The sequence below is a fragment of the Sinocyclocheilus anshuiensis genome, unplaced genomic scaffold (assembly GCF_001515605.1).
Source record: "Sinocyclocheilus anshuiensis isolate Anshui unplaced genomic scaffold, SAMN03320099.WGS_v1.1 scaffold2109, whole genome shotgun sequence".
NCBI lineage: Eukaryota > Metazoa > Chordata > Actinopteri > Cypriniformes > Cyprinidae > Sinocyclocheilus > Sinocyclocheilus anshuiensis.
In genome coordinates, this window is record NW_015552709.1 from 116,772 (window position 1) to 138,099 (window position 21,328).

General features: G+C 35.9%; 1 protein-coding gene across 1 annotated transcript in view; it reads left to right on the forward strand.

The window, feature by feature from the left end:
- Positions 1 to 21,328, forward strand: part of LOC107667773 (syndetin-like) — a 142,524-nt gene that overhangs the window by 11,390 nt on the left and 109,806 nt on the right. The window contains exons 5-9 of the mRNA XM_016459498.1: positions 5,559 to 5,612; positions 15,888 to 15,958; positions 17,048 to 17,165; positions 17,288 to 17,323; positions 18,066 to 18,148. Coding sequence (XP_016314984.1) covers positions 5,559 to 5,612; positions 15,888 to 15,958; positions 17,048 to 17,165; positions 17,288 to 17,323; positions 18,066 to 18,148 — 362 coding nt within the window. The remainder of the gene's footprint in view (positions 1 to 5,558; positions 5,613 to 15,887; positions 15,959 to 17,047; positions 17,166 to 17,287; positions 17,324 to 18,065; positions 18,149 to 21,328) is intronic.

Sequence of the window (21,328 nt, forward strand, 5' to 3'; positions counted from 1 at the left end):
TTACTGTTTTGCTGTACTTTGGATCAAATAAATGCAGGCTTGGTGAACAGAAGAGACTTCTTTAAAAAACATAAAAAATCTTACGGTTCAAAAACTTTTGACTGGTAGTGTATAGTCAACTTTAATTTTTCTCTCATTTCTAGCTTTTAATTGGCTTAGAAATCAGATAACTGCTGGACAATAACCAATAATAATGATTTGTTTATATACTACAAACACTTTTTTATCACATAATAAGGCAGAATAGTTTCACGTCCTCCACGTCCCCCGCGTAATCTATGCCCCTGGTTTTGTCTATGGGTCATGGATTGATAAAATACTTGACTTTGTGACTTGATACGATGATTTGAATTCAGTTCAGTTTAGTTTCCTCTCATAAAAGCTAATCGTTAGTATATATTCTGACATTGTTACTAATGAAGAAGCACAACTGTATCTTTAACTTTTTTATATTGTTATTTTATATGATACATACTCTTTCAAAACGAATTTTATTTATCTCAAAACTCATTAATAAGACTAAAATCAATACATAACACTTTTTTTTATGGAACCCTCTAACAGGAATTTAAACAATGAAAAAATAATGAAATGAAATATAAATTAAGAACATACTTGCCAACTTGCCATGTGCATGTCTGAACAGCCTTTTTTCCCACTGAGCTTTGGAAAAACTTTCAAAAATATTTTATACTGTCAAAGTTCTCATTTTATTATTTATTTATGTTTTTTTTTTTTTTTTGCACGTTAGACCAAGCACTTACCCTTTTAGAAAAAAATTGAAAAATAAATAAATACATTTACATTTCTTAAAAATGTTATGCTAGATGAAAGTGTTTAGAGATTTTTCAGGCACTTGGCAAATTTAAATAAAAATAAAAAAGTGCAACAATATTCAAATGTCATATTTCTTTTTAAGTTTTTTTTTTTTTTTAACTCATTTTGACTCATTTCCGAGCTTTTATCTCATCCTGCTGCAAACGTCACAGTTTTATTTGTTATGTGTTTTTACCACTTCCCAATGCATGGTGTAGCGTGCTTGTGAACGCGTGAGTACATTCCGTCTTGATCCGGGGTGATTCACAGTTCTGCTGGCTGCAGCCTTAGAAAAAAAATGGAAAGAGGAATGTCATTCTCTGTCTTTGTTGTTTCATGCTTAAGATGCTTGCTTACGCACAGCTGTCTTATCGGCTTTAGGGTGAAAGATACGGTCCTTGGGGGTACCCAATGAATCAGTCTGACGCTATCTGTTGTGACCTGCCATGGGTTGACCGTTTGCTGGCAGCGCAGCGGCCCTGTACCCGAACGCTGATCCCGGGTCATGACAGACATCTGCAGGCATCACAGGAGGAGCTATGTGAGGCGAACTTCCTGCTGAATGCCATTAATTCTCACTAAGCACGCTCACATGGTGTGGTATTTTATTCATGATTTATGCAAGCTCCTCCAGTGTCATTCAAGAGTACGTGGCCTTATTGACAGTAATGATGCGTTTTCTCTCTCAGCCCATCTGAAATGATTTTGGAGATGGCTCTCTCTGGAATGCCCATATGCACAGTCTCTGAATGTGTCATTGGCAGATGAAGGTTATTGTGGATTCGATGGGTCAGTGGGAGAGAAATCCATCTGGTCTATTGGAGGTGTCAGCCTATTCTTCTGCAAACATGCAGCTCTGACACTTCTTTGGCAGGAACTCATCACTGAGCTAATTGCTTGTCTGCGGTGCAAGTGTGTTTCAGAATAAGCCCGTTCTTTATCTTTTTTTGGAGGGCAGGATGAAGTTTTCTGTGCTGACAACATTCTCAGCAGTTATTTCCCACTAAGGGTTTGTTGCTGAATTGGGCTGGCTAACTTTTAAGTACTGTTTTATATGAACATGGTTCATAAATATTATGGATATATGAAAATCCATTGATTTACAATATCGTTCAGGTATTGTTTGTGGTCAGTATAATTTTTTAAGAAATGTATACTTTTATTCAGCAAGTATACATTAAATTGATCAAAATTATAATGTTACAAAAGACTTTTTAAATAAATGCTGTTCTCTTGAATGTTCTGTTCATCAAAGAATTTTGAAAATCACACAAGAATATTAAGCAGCACAACTGTTTTCAATATTAATAATAAGAAATTTTAATATTTCACAATATTACTGTTTTGACTATTTTTGATCAAATAAATGCAGCCTTGGTGTGCAGAATACTTTTTAATTTAAAGGGGTCATAGGATGCTACATGCACTTTTACAAGTTGTTTGAACTGAAATGTGTGTTGGCAGTGTGTGTACTAAGAAATGTATACTTTTATTCAGCAAGTATACATTAAATTGATCAAAATTATAATGTTACAAAAGACTTTTTAAATAAATGCTGTTCTCTTGAATGTTCTGTTCATCAAAGAATTTTGAAAATCACACAAGAATATTAAGCAGCACAACTGTTTTCAATATTAATAATAAGAAATTTTAATATTTCACAATATTACTGTTTTGACTATTTTTGATCAAATAAATGCAGAAAAAGAGACTTCTTTCAAAAACATAAAAAAAAAAATCATACTAAACCAAGCTGTAAATGTTTTTTTTTTTCTTCTGGTTGCTGCAAGGATGAAGTTGTGTGAGAAATATTTGAAAGTGACAGTTTTTACACTTTTACACTTCTGGAATTTAATCAATGAACAACTTATGAACAGGAATTAGTTTTTTAACATTGCACAAATTACCCCCATTTCACCTTTAACAACTCAATAAGTAACATAAGCATTCAAGTGATTAATTCTTAAATGCATGCTTTTAAATGAGCTTTTTGTTGTTTGTTGTATCTGCCTGGCAATGAATGTCAATCGATTCACTTGTAATATGAATGAAACCCTATTGACCAGGGCCCAACAGGGTCTTGTTTACTGCTAGCCTTTGTATTCACTGTACTGTCTAATGGAGTTTTTCTTTCCAGTCCTAATTAAATGTAATGCTGTTTTAGCTGATTAGATGAATAGGGAGAAGTCTTTGCTTGTAGTCATTAGCTAAAATGAACAATATTAATGATGAATTTGATTAATTAAGTAATATTTGTTTGTGTCCTTAAGAAAAATTGTCGTAATTGAAAAATAAGGTGGAATTGTAAGTTAGTCTGAATTTGAACGCAGGTCTTGCCTGCTGTAATATGGATTTGTAGAACCAGCGGTAGAGAAAATTACAGGCTGTTTACTGCTCTGGTGCAAGCACTGGTTAATAGATTTCTAATTAGAGTTATTACCCATGCAGGAATCACTCACAGTTGGCTGCGAGAAGGCATACAGAGAGTCTTGTGCCTCGCTGACAGACAGCTTTGCCTGGTTGCCATCTTGTTCGGCCTATCGAAGTCAGACAGAGTGTGTTGGCCACCTGTTTTTAAAGTCTCTGTCTTTTAGTTTTTGGAAATAGCACACCGGAAGGCTCCTCACAGCTTGTTTTCTCATTCTGGCATCGATCCGTCCTGTGGGTTCTTTTACAAAAATGAATGACCAATAGGTGGAGCAGTGAGCTTTGTGAAAATCGCGGATGTGAAAATCATGAGGTCTTCTTTGGTCATCTTAGCAGAATGTCAAAATGCCTTTACTCATTCCATAGGTAAATTGCAGGTTTGCTTGGTGTTAATAACATTGTATCTTTCGATTTTTACAGCTTGTGATTTTAATAATGGGTTAGAAAAATGGGGCTTAAATGGATCGTTCACCTAAGAATGACAATTCTGTCATTTACTCACACTCTTAAACATGTATCAGTGTTATTTTAGTATAATTGATACTATTATATTTTTTTTATTAACAGTTTGAGTTCGATTTTCTCTTTATATTTTCTACTTTCATTTTAATTTTAGTAAAAGTTTTAGTCATTTATTTGTATATTTGGTAATTTGGTATATTAGTTTTTAATATATATTTGTCTTTTTACGAAGTCTTGATTTAGTTTTTGAAGTGTACTAGAATTCTCATTCTTGATTGTTCCAAAAATGCATTATTTTTCAAATATTTTTTATTATTGCAGCACCTCTCTTCCCAGTCTCTCAAAGACCTGTTTTAGCTCCTGTTTTGATGAAACCCCTCCTTACGAAATACGAAATGTGCCCTGATTGGTTAGCTGGCCCCATATAGAACATGTTCCGGAAATGACACGCCCCTTATCATCACCGTTAGTTTCATCTGCTCAGCTGTAAATATTAACTATGGCTACAATTTTGCCATACCAATTTGAGCCCGATTCAGACTCTGAGAATGTTCACAAACAAGAGGATTGTGCAGAACCTTTTTGCAAGCACAGATTTTACAGGATGTTTCAGAGTGTGTGTGTGTGTGTGTGTGTGTTTTTAATAGTGTATGGTCTCTATAGCGCAGCTCATCCAGGCCTCGTCCCCTTTTTTTGCGTATTCCTTGGGTGGTAATTATTGAAATGAGTGACATTGTGACTTCACAATATCTGGAAGAAGTGCACTGTATAGCCCGAACAAGCCGTTTGTCATAGGTCATGAACAGTGTTTTCTGTTAAAGAGAATATCTCCTTTTTTGAGTAAACTTTGAACTTTGTAAGCTTTCAGATGTTTTATGCTTGAAAAGCAACATTACACACTAACTAAACTAAAGTGTTATGGGTTGAACTAAAGTGAAAAAGCATTATAGGACTCCTTTTATTATAGATTTTATTTTAGTTAACATTTACTTTATTTCAAGTAACAATTTTTTAATGGTTTGTGTATTTTAGTGAACAATAATAACCCTGATCTGATTCTTTCTTCTGTGGAAACACAAAAGATATTTTCAAAAATGTTTTTTTTTTTTTGCAATAAAAGTCAGTTTTGGACCTCATTTATGTTCATCGTTCAGGCTCCTCCTTCAGAATATTTTCTTTTATGAATATCATGCAGGTTTAGAACATGAGGGTGAGTAAATGATGACAGAATTGTCATTTTTGGGGAACTATTCCTTTAAGAGCCAAGAGCTGATGCATATGTAAGAGCAAGTTGAGGTGCTCTTGAAAATGTTTCTTTCAGTTGTCTTTATCACACACACACACTACCCAGATCTCTCCTGCCAGTCGGTCTCAGCTTTTGCACATTGAGATCTGCTAACATACGCTGCTGCTCAGCTGAGTCTGCCATCTGTTCAGATCTCACCGACACTCCAACACTTCACAGCCGTCCCTCCCTCTCGTTCCTGACAGCCCCACCATGTGACGCACATATCGATCGAAGCGTGCCACAGTATGCCTTATATTTATGGCTTGACCTTCCGTGGAGCCATTATTACCCGCTGAATGTTTGAGTGCCCCAAGAAAACATTTATTATATTGTTACAGAGTCATTGTTGCAGGTGTGGAAGACATGAAAAGCCTAAAATAGACTTCAATTCAATTAAAGGTCTCAAATGTTATGTTGTTGTTGTTTTTTTACTACTTTTAAAGCCTCAGCTAATGCCGCAAATGATTAAAAAGAGGTGTTAAATGCACAAAGAGATTATGTAGTCTTGTAAAGCTTGGACAGGTTGAACAGATGTTAACCTTTAGCTTGTGTTCTCATCTTACAGGTATCTAAAAGAGTGGCAGACCTCATTTTGGAGAAACAGCCTTCATATGTGAAGGTAAGCAGTCTGTCACATCTGGGAAAATTGGGTCTGCAGGATAAATTCAGTCAACATATGACTGCCAGCTTGTTCCTTTTTCATCAAGGTCAGGGAAACAATATGAGATTCACAGTATTTATGATATGTTTTTGCCCTCCCACAAATTAAAGCCTTAAAAGATCCTAAATCAGAGCAGAAAGTCTTATATTCATAAAGTCATGGCATTAAATGTTGCATGCACTGCAAAAAATGTATATCTTCCTCATAATTTCTGTCTTGTTTTCCAGTACAAAAATGTAAACATTGTTAAATGAAGATGCAAAATAAACTTATGAAGTCTTGTTTTCTGAGAATTTGAACAAAATTAAGTGAGTTTGTTTAAAACAAGAACAAATATCTGTCAGTGGAGTATACACACATTTTTTCCTTTTGAGTTAAGGCCATTTTGATCTTTGATCCTCCTTACTCTATGGATTGTGAGCAGAGCTATTTAAACTTTAAAGCAATTTTTGGGAAAAGATGAACTAAAAAGTAATGAAAAGAACTGTTTTAAGTTGTATTTTTAAACTTTAAAGTGTTGTAAATACAGCTCAATGTCTGCTCCCTAGCCATTTACATAGAACATATTGATGTATTGTTACCTTTCATTTATTCCTTAAATTTTCTTTGCTTGGTTTTAAAAAGGTCTTAAGTCTTAAATTTACCTGACCTGCAGAAACCCTGATAAAACGACTGAAAATGTATTATTTAAACTGCTTTACAGCTCAAATAATACGCAAGTTTTAACAGAAGAATTAATGTAAGTGCTTTTATAAAATTATTAATTTCATATTTCTGCTGTTAAATCCTCCAAAAATGGTCCCCATTCAATTCCACTGTAACTGCCTCATCATAACCTTCACATCTGTTTGATGACAACTGTAACCGCATCCTAGTTACCTTAGTGATTAAACCGTTAAACTCTCTAAATATGTATTTGTTAAAATAAGATTTGTGCAGTGTGTTTTGCAGATGAGGCTGAAGATACTGTAATTTTTATCTCTAAATGAATATTTCCATGCAATTTGGGAGCAAAGTGGAAGTAGAAGACTGAGCCAATGCTCTGTGTCCTCTTGCCTCTGGTCTTATTTCTCTCACATCCTTAAAAATAACTGTGAATCCCTTTGAAAGTAGATCACTTTGGATCACTTTGAAATTTCTCTTAAAGGTATTCACAGCCTGAAATGCTTGGCTTTGATCCTGTGCCCGGATTTTCACCTCACACGCGATGTGTAGATGGAATTGTTTGCGGTGCTAGATTCCCCCCCTCTTGATGAAGCCTGATTGATTGAATGATGCATCATGTTCATTGATGGATGCAATAGTCAGTTTTTGTCTTGATAGTGGCTACGTTCACACTGTCAATTTTTGGGATTAACAACCGCGTTTTCTTTACAGGTGTGAGTCTCGAAATGTCACGTTCACACAGCAGCTTACAGTTGTGTTTAGAATACTTTCTGTATGAACGTGCAACGGGAGTCAAGCCCGTATTCCTTACTAGTAACCATAGCGACGTGTATAAAACTGAAAGTCGTATCACTTTCTGACACGACAAGAGTCCAATCGAGCCGCGAGTTCTTTTGTCAAATTGGTCTTTATTAACCAACAGCAGCTTTTAAATTTTGGTGGAGAGCGGACCATTTGAATCGCGAGCAGAACACAAAACTGACGGGAGTGGCTACGGTGGAAAACTAAAACGGATCTAAAACGTTCAGATGACACGCCGCTCATTTCTCCATCACTGTAAGCTACTGAAAACACGTAACACACGGTAAACGTGCGTTTGTGCACAGAGCGGCTCTCTCTCGCACTGTATGACGTGACAGACAACTAGTTGTCCAGTCTGGTTCCGTTCACACAGCGCGTGTGTTCCGAGAATGCGGTTGTGAGTCCTGAAAATTTACAGGTGTGAGTTTGGTTACAGAATGCGGTTGTCACACCCGTAAATAACCAAACTGTGTGTGAACGTAACCGTATTAAGGACTCAAATACAGGACTGACAACCGTATTCTGCTGCTGTGTGAACGTGGCCACTGTCTTGTTTAATTTTAACATAAGAGAGCCAAATTGAGTTCAAATTGCTGTTCAGAATTGTATTGGACAATAATAGCCTTAAGGAAATATGTTCTTTTCCATGTATTAAGCCATACTTTACCAGGAAGGATATTTCACTTACTATAAGTTTGTGAAAAAAAGACTATGCTGTTGATAAAATCACAACTGTTGTCAAATGTGATGTCAAATTCTACAGCCCATCTCAGTCACAATCTGATTAGGTTTCATCTCAAGCATTGCTTTTGAAACCACAGATATGTTTTCTTATCTGTCCATTTGGAGTTTAGCTGTATAAGTCATACTGGATAATAGCTCAGCAGGTGAAGTTGTTCTGATGTGCTGTTCCTAAAGAAAGCTGTCCAACTCACTTTGTGCATGACGTGTGTGTATTGAAGGCTAGGATGGTAGAGATAGAAGTTAGTGCTGTCAAATCGATTAATCGTGATTAATCGCATCCCAAAAAAAAGTTTGTGTTTACATAATATATGAGTGTGTAATATGTATATTTATATGTATATATAAATACACACACATTCATGTATATGTTTAAGAAATATATTTAATATATATTTATATTTTAGTATAATATATATTTATATTTACATGTATACATGTAAATATTTCTTAAATAAATGTATGTGTGTGTATTTATAAATATACACAGTACACACTCTATATGTACACTCTTTATATTATGTAAACACACACTTTTATTTTGGAATCAATTAATTGCGATTAATCGATTTGACAGCACTAATAGTAATGCATCACAGCTATGGAACACCCGGGGTCGGTAAGATTTTTCTGAAAAAATCTCTTATGCTCACCAAGGCTGCATTTTTTGATCAATAACCAATAAACCAATATTCTGAAATATTATTACAATTTAAAATTTTTATATATTATTTATTAATATTATATAAGATTATAATTTTTTTCCTGTGATGGCAAGCTGAATTTTCAGCAGCCATTGCTCCAGTCTTCAATGTCACATGATCTTTCAGAAATCATTCTAATATTCTGCATTTATCCTTGCTGAATAAAAGTATTAATAAAAAAAAATCTTGTTGACCACTTTTAAACGGTAGTTTATTTGAATGGATAAAGGTAAGAAAATACGTTTTGTTGTTGTCTCACACGATAAAGATGATTCATTGTCTGAAATATATTCAAATATGAAGTGTGTATTTTTTGGTAATGATAAAGTAATGATTAAAAAATAGCTGAATTAGATTATTTTATTATACTTATTTGTGGCATATTTACTAGGGTTGGGTACCGTTCACATTTTAACCGGTACGGTACCGGTACCTGAATTTCGGTGCCGGTAAATAACAGTACCTTTTTTTCGGTACTTTACTCTGTGTAATTACAAAAACATTTATTTCAGTGAAAAAAATAGTCCAAAAGTCTCAATTTCAATATTTTGAACAATAGGGCCCTACAAACTTTTTCTTTCTTTCTTTCTTTCTTTTCCCCAGAAATTCTTGTTTTAATTTTTCTGAAATCAAGTGAAGGCATTAAACATTTATTTTAAATCAAATGAAAATTAAACCCTTTTATTTTTTGGCAAACAAACTGAGTCAACATATGTTTCTGTTGAATATACTGTTGAAATTAATACATGGAAGAAAAATTGTGTGAATATTCCTTTAAAACATTTTTTTAATAGGCTAATAATTGTATAATTTTTTTCTACATTTAAGTGATTAATCTGGTTGTAATATTTATTTTTATCATGTAATTGTTTTATTTAAATTTGATAGAAAATTGAATATTTGAAGATTTTTATTTTATTTGATTAGATTTCATTATACTTTACAAAAGTAATACAAGAGTAATATATTTCTTTTACATGTTAAACCGTACTTTTATTTTGACAGGTTGCCATGAAGTTTCTGTGTGTATACAGTATGATGATGCTAGTTTTCTCAAATGAAACGGTAAAATTCTCGCGAAGTGACTCTCACAGCAGCTCTGGAGATGAAGTTTTTGTGTTCATGCCGTCATATAGTGAGACGCAGAGGCCGAAAATCACCGCGAGCGTCACTCGTGCTTCAGTATTTGTGTAGTAAACAAAACCGCGTTTCCGCCATTCATACATACAGAGGCAAGCGGAACATGCAGGATTCATATTTAAACTGTCTTTTTGCATTTTAATATTCACAGACACTAGTTCATATCGCGATTCGAATTAAGTGGCAGTGGCTACTTTTGATTTATTCGTCCAAAATTGACGAATTCCGTGGCATTCCACGCTATAGAGTAAATTACGTTTTTATGAATGGACTCAGCGATCCCGTCCGCGTTTTCGCAGAAACCATATGGTCCTAGAAATGTACCCACACTTCAGAACATTTCGGCTTGCCCTGTGTGTTGTTTGAACGAGTTGCAGGGGTGACCTCACGTCACAGGGTCTCTCTTTCTCTCTCTGTAGCTCGCCCACAGATCTAGTTTCATCTCAAATGCGCAAATGCAGTCGTAATATTCAGTTAGGCTACGACTTTGTTGCGGCCTTGCATCTTAGTATTGAGCACATTTAAGTGCTCGGTTACGTCCACCATAAAAGCAAGATCACGAACCCACTCGGGGCCAGTACTCTATAGTACCGACGCAATTCGGTCGGTACCCTTAAAAGTACCGAGTTCGGTACCCAACCCTAATATTTACTGACATTTTACTAAGAAAGAAATCAGTTTATTACCTATTGAATATCGGTAGAGTTTGGTACTGATACAAACCCTTCATTTAATCACTAATAAAGTCAGTATTGATGCTGATAAGATCAAAATTGCCAAATATATATTATTGCCGAATAATGGTTAAATAATAAAACTTGCTGATATATTGATCTATCACTAATAAACTCTTTATCATGAATTGGCTAGTTTGTCCAAACAATGGGAGATATACAGTTATACTGTAGACCAGGGGTGTCAAACTCATTTTAGGGTGAGGGCCAGATGAGAAGATATGTCGCCATTAACAGGCCGAATCAACTTTTTTTTATCACAGTGCACCAAATTACAAATTAATTTGCAAAAAAAAATAAAAAATAGAAAGACACTATTCTGTAAAACTGCATTTAATAAGACCTCGGAAACTGTTCATTAACACTCTTATTCCTTTTTGAAAAAATATAATGTTGTCTAAGTAATGGCAATCAAAAACTTTGAATATGAATATTATTTGTCAGATACTTTCTAGTAATGAGAACATAAGAAAAACTGCTATTTGCTATAAACTGCTATAATCTATTTGTGTAAAGACAGTTACATTAAATATAAACAATAATTTACAAACTAGAAAAACACTTCACAATTTAAAAAAACTGCCTTCAACATATTTAACAACTCAGTAGTATTTCTTATATAAGGAAAAAAATAATAAACAAAATAATTTCTTTATGGTTAAATAATGCAAATGAAAAATCATTCGCTTTGGATATGAACATTAAATATACACTAGAAATGAGAACTTTCCTTCAGCTGAGCTACGTCGTTAATATCAGTAGGCTACATTCATCGAGTGCTATAGAGAAAGCAATGAATGTCTTAACTTTGTCTTTCAGCTGACGGTTCAAGTCTCTTGCAATGTCCTCAATTCTTTCAGCCACAGTATTTCTTGACAAGCTAATACTGGCAAAAGCCTGTTTTTTCTCAGGGCACACAAGCTCCGCTGCCTTTATCATACACTTTTTGATGAATTCTCCCTATGAAAAAGGCTTTGATGCCGCTGCGATTTCATTGGAAATCAAATAGCTGGCCTTTACAGCTTCATCAGTCCCTGCTCTTTTTGTGAACATTGCTTTTTTTTCAAAGTTGATGCTAAATCATTAGCTTTTTCCGTTCTGTGCTGTCCAGTGTATTGATCATATTTCTCTGCGTGTATTTCATAGTGCCGTTTAATGTTGTATTCTTTTTGCACAGCCACGGCTTGTGAGCAGATTAAACATACCGGCCTGCCGTTGACCTCACAGAAGAAATACTTCTCTTTCCATTTCTCCTGAAACATCCGCCCTTCCAGATCAATTTATCTTTTTTTGGACATTTTTTAAATCGCCAGTGCTTGCCACACAATTTCAGTTAGCGAGGTGTTCGAAATTTGAATTAGGCGCCGCTTTAGAATGCGCATGCATGTTCGAGGTTCCGGCAGAAACGCAATAGAAGCGCAATTAAATGATCAACGATAAAATAAAATAAAAAAAGAATAAAACCAAACACAATATTGTTTAGTAATAATAATAAAAATATTTATTTTATATTATTTTTCAAATCATCCCGCGGGCCGTATTGGATGTCTCAGTGGGCCGTATTCGGCCCGCGAGCCGTATGTTTGACACCCCTGCTGTAGACAGTTCCATTTGGTGAGGCAGGTGGCTTAGAAACTACATGCTTGACCCATCACATGTCTTCATCCAAAAATGGAATGAAGATATTCATCTTCTGACCTCAATCTCAGTCTTTGTGATGGACAGCGGAACAGAAAACATTTAGAGATTACTGCTACAGTCATGTCACCGCAAATTGCCCTTGAGTCATTGTAAGTCAACTCAAAAAGCATTAGATATTCTTCTTGCATTAGTCATTGAGTAGGACAATAACATATTTCATGCCTTCTCAGATGTTTTTATACAACGTTTTTATAATATACAACCTTTTATAAATGTTTGTTTACTTGTGCGTAAGTTATGTGTGTGTACTTTATTTTATCCTTAACTTGTGAAGCACTTTGAGCAACAAAGTTGCATTTAAATGTGCTATATAAATAAATGAAGTTGAACGTTGAGAATGCACGTTGAATAAAATACATTCACATCACTGAACTAATTCTTTTTAGCTGAAGTTGATGTTTTGAATGTCTAATTTTAGACCAGCCTTGTAGCCCTAACAAGAGAATGCTTCTGAAAACCCAGTCATACATAGTCAAAAACTACGAGTCAATGAGTCACCAAAGCACATATGAATAAAAAGCGTTATTTTTAAACCCTTGCTGTCTTAAACAATATGCTTATTTGTGTTCCTCCATTTGAAGAGCTTTTAAGTCTGCTGCTTTGCCACAAGCCATTTTACACCTCAGCAGCCTGCATTTGTCCCAGGTCTTTCAGAAATAAGATGGCATTTCAGCCATGCTTTTGGCTGTTTTATAGGCCGCCCATGCTTTTAGATATCTTGTGATACATTTTCTTGTGCCTATCACACAGATAGTCAATGAGAGGTAGGTATATCACATCACTTGGACTCTTTTCCAGAACTTTGCTGTGTACAGCATACATAGGCAGCTTATGTTACCTTCTAAGGCATTGTCCTGACTGAAATGAAACCTAGGCCGTAACTAAGGATAGATGCCTTATTTAATTTTATGTGGATGAAAATGAGGCTATGAAGGATAGACCTGAGGCACCAAGAATGATAAAATAACCACCATGATAGCTATATTAGCATAGAAACCAACATTCTGTTTATTGTAAGTTTTACTTTAAATGTTTGAGCTCTTTAAAGTCAGGTGGATTCTGATTGGCTTTTAATGTTTTTTTTTTTTTAATCATTTATCACCTGGAAAAAAAACATTCTGGAAGTGATTCCAACAAAATTGTTCCTCTGTTTGTTGATGTTATAGCTGTGGTGTGGACTTCTCTATTCTCATAAAATTAGAGCAGTTATTAAAAATGTAAAGTTACAGTTATCATTATAAAGATTATCTTTTTTTTTGAAAAGCCCTTTACAGTCTTTACAATGGCATGTGCTAGGTCCTAGATCACATGTAGTTTTCAAAACTCACACTTTTCAAAACTTTTTTTGTCAAGTTTGTGTTTTCTGAAAGGTTATTTGGGAAGATGTTTAGTCAGCTGAACAATTGGCATGTTGTTGAAGAGCACACTGAACTTCCCTCACAGCCTCGTTTTCATTCCTGTCAAAAACATGGTGCTACCCTGACTAAAAGTATGTTCACGTTAGTGAATTTTCATTAGCAAAAAGGTCAATTGTTTATTAATAGTGAAGCGATGAATGAAGCACAGCTCGTGCTGAAGACTTTCAAACCAAGCAGCTTTCTGTTGGTCAATACAGTGAGTTAGTGTGAGCAACTTAAACTCGTTGTGAAATCTGCATGGGAAATCTTTCATCCTCAGGAATTGCCTGGATTCCTATTAAAATAAACAAATAAACAAAATAAAAATAAACAAGATAAATTAAGTTGAAATTGCTTGTGGAATTCTGGGAAAACAAAATACTTATTAACTCCTTCCCTGCCATTGACAGAATTTTCCATCATTAATAAGATAACGCTTCCCCACTGAAGGAATTTTCCGGCTTTCCGTGTTTTCACTGGTGTACGGTACACATCTTCTGAAAGAGTATTGAATGTCTGGATCAAAAGCTAAGAAGCAGCAGAAACAAGCGATTACATATGTAAGCAGATGCATATGTAAAATAACGCGATCATCAAGCATTTAACGGCATATAAATCAAAACTGCCTGATGTTACTGAATGAAATGTCGATCCAGGAAGTGGTATAGGACCGTGCAAGCTCTGAATGTGTTGATGGAAGCGATCTATTCTAGCTGTGTTTTGATCATCGTTCTGAATCTGATCCTGAATCTGATTTTCTCAGCTTTTTGTTCAAAATGTTGCTTTTTTAATGAAACTTACACTCATTCAAGTGTTGATAAAATAAGATTGCATGAAGCTAGAATAAAATTTTTTTTTTTTTCCCTTACATATTGCATGTCAGATATTAATAAAACAAAATATTCTGGGTGCCATTAAACTTTTGTGAAAATGATCAAAAAATGCTGCTGGTGGGGAAAGTTTTCAGGGCATGAATTACTTCCAGAATTGCAGTGATTGACATTGGCAGTTATATGTCTTGGTCAGGGGCATGTTTAGAGTTTTGGGGGCTCTAAGCAAGCGGTCCCTGGGGGGCCCCCTTGGTAGAAATCGCGTTCCGCGGGGGCCCCCCTAAAAATTGCATGGGGCCTAAACACGCTACTGGTCTTGGTTATATTTAATTCTATTTGTGAGTGAATTTAATTGTAGAATGTGTTTGGACTAAACGCATTTTTGTGTACAGAATGGGATTTAGTTCTCAGAACAGGACAGTGACAACCATGTTTGGCTGCAGTGTGTATGTGGAGGCAGCGAGTCACTCTTGTTTGAGCTCCGAAGCCCACTGGATCCCTTAAGCACCCTATGACTCAGCGGGGCTATGGCTGGGTTCAGCTTCCTGTTCTAGCGAGGGCAACTCCAAGGGCACTTCAAAAGCTCTCCATCTCACAGAGACAGAGATATCGCTGAATAAATCACACAGATTTATTCTGCAGATGCCTGGCTAAACGATCAGCCTCAGTTCTCAGACACCCTCACACCTTCCATGTGTTTGTCAGTAGACAGTAGACTGTATTCTTGTTTGTGCTGTCATCTATTATATGGTACTTTAGTCTGCAGGATGTTCTCCAGGCACCCAACTTAAAGCTCATTACGGTCTGTTCATCTCCCAGAAGTCTTTCAGGACTCTTCCGGGGTATTTGATGGCCTTCTGATGAATGAACGGTTCTCCTTGTGATGCTTTGCATAAGGAGCCTCTGTTTCTGCTGCTTTCTCTGTGGAATCAGTTTTTTTCCACCTCGTATTCTTTGGCCAAATAATTATCTTTAACATGACACTGAGATGATGTTTCAGTGCTGAACACTGGCGCTTTGTTGGCCAGACCTAATGTGCGTCGAATGACTGGGTCACTCAGTGTGAGCTCACCTCAGGCTGTGACAGCTGCACTCTTTAAAACCGAGAATGCTGTGAAGGGGGGGCCTTGCATGAGAAAAACATTGCAAAAAGCCCTGAACTTCAACTGTCTGTTAGTTCATGTCGGTGTGGGCTAAGGGTGCATGTTCTTTCTCATTGTGCTGCTTTTCTCATTCCTATACTAAAAATCTTGTCACCATTATCATCTCTCTAGCTTCATTGTTCATAATGGGCCTGAAAAATATAGCCTAATAGAAGAGAACATCTCTGGTCTGAACCCATTAAGCATAGAGGTTAGAATCGCAGTTATCTGTGAGAGGTAATTTCCTGCTATATGGAAGGAAGGTCATAGCCATTGTCTCATTTGTCTTGTCTACTTCAAAGGATACCAAAGTAGTGCTTGCCTAATGTTTTGGATAAACTCTGTCATAAAACTTGAAAATCATTGTTGTGTTGTAGGAGCTCGAGAGAGTGACATCTCTGCAGACCAACTTGCAGCTGGCTGCAGTCATCTGCACTAATGCTCGAAGGTCAGAGAGCTTTTGAAAATCAGGTTTAAAGGAATAGTACAGCTAATAAATGAAAGCTGTGTTATCATTTTTCACCCATATGTTGTTCAAAACTGACTTGTTTTCTTCAGTGGGACAAAAAAAGAGAAAATTGACTTAAATGTGGACAGAAGTTTTCATGTTTCAAAGAAACAAGAAAACAAAAGTGCATAAAAGTATCAAAAAAATGGTCCGAACGACTCGTGCACTATGCTCCAAGGCTTCTGAAGTCGCATGTTAGCTTTGTGTGAGAAACAGACATGCAAGAGATTTACATCAGTCATTTGAGTTTTATCAGCGAGTTGAACTTGTGAGCTAGATCAATCAGAACAAATCCTTCAGACAAGAATGAAATTTATAATTTCTTCATGAATTTAACATCTTCACTTCCCTCATGAACTTTCAAGAATGACAAATGCATGGTCGCAGTGTATGGAAATTGAGAGAAAATTAAAAACAAAATTAAATCTTAAGGAAGTGTCCCACAGCAGGACAATGCAATATTTATGCTAAATGTATTTAATGCTTCTAGAACTCATTACTAACATTTTTATGTTGTAATATAATATACTAAAATGTTATGTTTACTATAGGTAATAATGTGTATGATATACTATAATACAATTAGTTCTGATTGACAGTTATAACTGATTTCTGATTGACAGAAATATGAAGAACGAAAGAGTTTACTGCTGCCACAGTTTGCTATGGGAGAATAATGTACTGCAGAGATAATGTTGAGTTTTTTTGTGAATAACCGCTTACATTTCTCTTATTTCTCTTATCTTGTGACTTCAGAAGAATTAGAATATGGCACACAAGTTGTATGGACTACTTATGGTAATATGCAAATTTTTTTGTCCTTTTGATGCTTCAATCCCCACACATTGTAATTCTTTGAAAAAGAACATGTAAAACAGTCCTTTTGCTTTTGTATTCTTTGAAAGGAAAAGTCAAACAGGTTTAGAACAACACGCAGAAATGAGTAAATGTTTTCATTCTTAGGCCAACTATTGCTTAAAGTTTCGGTGAGCAGTAGAATAGGCACAAATGCTTTAATTCTGCTTTCAGGCAGCTTCGTTCTGCTAAAGAAGGCTTCACTGAAGCCAGTCTTGGGCTGTTAGCCAATCAGAGACGACGACAGCTGTTGACAGGATTGTTGAAGTCTTTGAGGACCATAAAGCCTCTGGTAATCACTTCATCAACATTGTTAATGGCTAAACAGAGAGTTTCTGTCCTCTGTGCATGTTAATTTCCTTCTGCACAGTTTCACAGACACTCTGTCCTTCTTCTCTTTGCTTTTTTTTGCAGCAAAGAACTGATGTTCGACTGAGTGAAATGCTGGAGGTAAGTTGGCACAGAAATCTGTCCAAATGTGCAGTACACAAATACACCTCATATTTAAAAGATAACCAAAAGAGAACTTGCAAACAACTGAACATGTATTAGCTGGACGAAGATACTTTGGACTGAGATTGTCTCTCACACTCACTAATTGTGGTGTTTAGTCTGTTTATGTCTTCTAAATATGTGATCCTGGACCACAAAACCAGTCTTAAGTTGCTGGGGTATATTTGTAGGAATAGCCAAAAATACATTGTATGGGTCAAAATTATCGATTTTGTAAAGATCATGTTCCATGAAGATATGTTGTAAATTTCCTTCCGTAAATATATCAAAACTTAATTTTTGATTGGTAATATGCATTGCTAAGAACTTAATTTGGACAACTTTAAAAGCGATTTTCTCAATATTTAGATTTTTTTGCACCCTCAGATTCCAGATTTTCAAATAGTTGTATCTCAGCCAAATATTGTCCTATCCTAACAAACCATACATCAATGGAAAGCTTATTTATTCTGCTTTCAGATGATGTATAAATCTCAATTTCGAAAAATTGACCCTTATTACTGGTTTTGTGGTCCAGGGTCACATATAAATTTTATATGTAATATGAGATTGTTCTGTCATCGTGAGGGTAATGATAGAAATCTAACATACTCACTAAACTGTTAGCTTAGTTGTTCTAGTTTAGCCCTGTAAAAATGTCGACAGATATTCAGGTAAAATGGAGTGTTTAATTTTACAGGAAGAGGACTATTCAGGCGCCATCCAGCTGTGTTTAGAATGCCAGAAGGCTGCCAGCACTTTCAAACACTACAACTGTATAAGGTGGGTGGAAAACCGCTGACTGGATTGGTGAGCGATCCAGATCCTGAAGTTCACTATATGATGATAAATATGATGGAATTTATTTGAATGTCTGAACTGCATTTTTAAATCGTTTTAGTACTCTCTTCACAAACTGATTACATTTGTAACATAGCCATTCATTTAAAACAGTCTCTGTAGGGTTGTATACAGTCCATATCCATACAGGATCATTTTTTGCTGACAGCCATTCAGGTGTTGCTTGCAAAAAAGTCTTAATAAACAGGTTTATTAATGCTTTGTCCTATATGTTTTCAAAACATGCAATTTTTTTTCCCAAACAATTTTTTTTTATAATCCTTGTAATATCTATCCAGTGTGTTATCAAAATAACAATGAACTTTCCATGAGATTTTGTGCAAATTCTGACAGTATAAAAGAGTCAACATTGTGAATGATACTGTAAAAATTGTGAAGCATGTACTTACTGCTCTAATGTATACAGTAATGACATTTTCTGTTATTGTTATACTACATAGCCTACAGATTTAGCCGTCGGAAAAAAATGTTGTTCATGTTCAATATACTATAACTGAATTTATACTACAGTATAGTCGACCTTTTCAGATTTGCTGAGTTGCATTTAATTTGACAGCCACTGCCAAGGTAAGGCCACTGTTTATCACATGGCATACTGTATAATGATGTCTCAAAGTTTATGTGAAACAGCAGTTCCCTGTTCTCTGGCTGCCTACCTCTGATGCCCACTGCTTTGATGGGTCACATGATTCTATCTTTGACAGGGCACATGCCCACCTCTTTGGTGTCTCTAATGGGCCTCTTGAATGGGCATTATAAAGACATTACTTAAATTACGTGAAATGAAGAGTATGTATAGATGTAAAATCTAAAAGACTTTTGTTGTCAGTTATAAACAACAATTGTTGAAAAATCACTTACTTGTGAAAATAGTACCAAAGCATTAATAAACTTTGTTTATTATGATTTTTTTGCAAGCCACATCTGAATGGCTGTCAATAGAGAAAGGTACTTTTACAGCAAATTGTAACACCCACTCTTACACTCTTTGAGTTTTTTCTTTCCTCTGACAAAGTCTTTAGAACTAATTATTGTATATTCTAAAAATAGCAATATAAATTAGTAGTCATGCTGTCTCCTGATGACTTTGCATCGCTTTTATTACACAAGATGTTCTCATTGTGGCGTAAAACAGTCTGCAATCTGTGTTGAAGGATAGTGTTCTTAAGCTGTGAAGTTTCATCAGCAAATATGATGGTGAGGAACAAATGCACCTGTTTGCTGTCTAGTGATTGATATGTCACGACCCACACTAATGGAATGTCTTTATCTCATTAGGATGTGGCTTAACAGACAGAGAGGATGCAGTCAGTGTCGCTCATGTAAAGGATACTAGCAATTGTTCACCAGTCTTTAGCTCTCCCTCTCTTTTTGTGACTGTGCATTGCTGCTCTGTTTAAACTGGCACAGGAAGGTTTTGCTATCTGATCAGCCTCCAGTCTGCTCTGCACACATTGATATCCATGCAAGTGCATGGAAACCTGCCCAGTGTGATTTCCTTCTGTTTAAAAGCTCTCTCTTTGAAGGGAGAATGGAATGAAAATTCATTTTTCAAATTGTCTGACCAGCTAATGAGGTACAGAGATCAGTTTGGATAGTATAGTCCTCCTGGTAGATGCCATAACTACATATCTGACTGTAAAAATAATCTTTTTCATTAGTAGCCATGTATTCTGACATTTATTTTATTTATTTAATTTTTCCCACAATGCTATATGGAGGGGAAAATTTGAGGTGATATTTTATAGCTTTACTCTTGCATTGTAGCATTTCCTAATAAAGTTAATAGCTCCATTTTATTGACTCACGAAATGTTTACTCCCATTTAGCCATTGGCAAGTGTTATTTTTGGACCCTGCCCTTGTTTGTGCATTTCAGTTTTTGGATCCAGAAAGCTGCACAGCCACAAAAGCCTGCACTGAAAGAGTTGTAATTAAAAAAAGGAACCGGTCCCATTTTCCCTGTCGAATCTTAGACTCTGGCCCCTTACATTTATTAGGGGTGAGATTGGATAGATAGATAGATAGACAGACAGACAGGCAGACCACACTCCATAAGGCACTGTCATTTCTGCAGCAGAAGTAATAAGACCTGCAGCAGGAACATTTGGGGAAGCCAGGCTGTCTTGATAAAAGCATAGCTGTGATATATGTGACCCAGAGACAATATAGAGCTGATTGGCCACTTGCTCTCCCTTCTCATTTACTTGTTTATGTAATGATGCATAATGTGCTCTCATATGTTTGTGCGTTACTCTGATACCCAGTGAATATCAAAGGCATTTTCGGCTTGGCGTACTGGGGTTTTAACACTCTGGCAGTGATGTATTTTTCAGGATGTATCAGCCATGTGTTTTGTCATGTTGTTTTTCCACCTTGCCTTATGGTTTTTTTTTTTGGCAATTAGTCTCCAACAAGCAGTGAGGTAGGTGAAAATGGCTGTCTGCGGGAAGTGTGACGTCAGCCTCTGCATTACTCACAAGTCAGGTTGAAAGTTTCTTGAAATTTAGACAGAAGTGTGAGAATGAAGGGCTGTAATTTTTCCCCTAATTTACAAACATCTGCTTAGCATCATGAGCTGGGATGCAGAGAGAATTTATAGATGCAGCACTAGTTTGAGATCATTTAAGACAGGGGTCTCCAACCTTTTTTACACCACGGACCGGTTACGTTTGGAAAATATTCTCGCGGACCGGCCGGAGGGGGGGTATATATAGCCTATATATTAGGTTATTATATAGTATTATAATAGCATTATATAGTGGTTCAACGCATTATATTGTGTTTTGTTTCTTTTCGGATAAGCAAGAAAAAAAAAATATTTAAAGCACAGAGAATGACAATGCCATGAAGGGTTTTTGACAGGCTAATTTTATGTATACGCAACTCGGTATTTCCGCGCTGTCTCTATGCTTGTGCGCGCTTTGATTGTGTGCGAGAACAGTGCGTGAGTAACGAATTGAGCTCTCTTTCGTTTCTTCTTCTTGTGGTTTAAAATTGCTTGTATGTATAAATTGGCAAATTAATCTGCGAATCACGTGCGTGCCGAACGGTTGGGTCTCATCCGTACGTATTACGGATCAACTGCGATCCGTTTAACTCC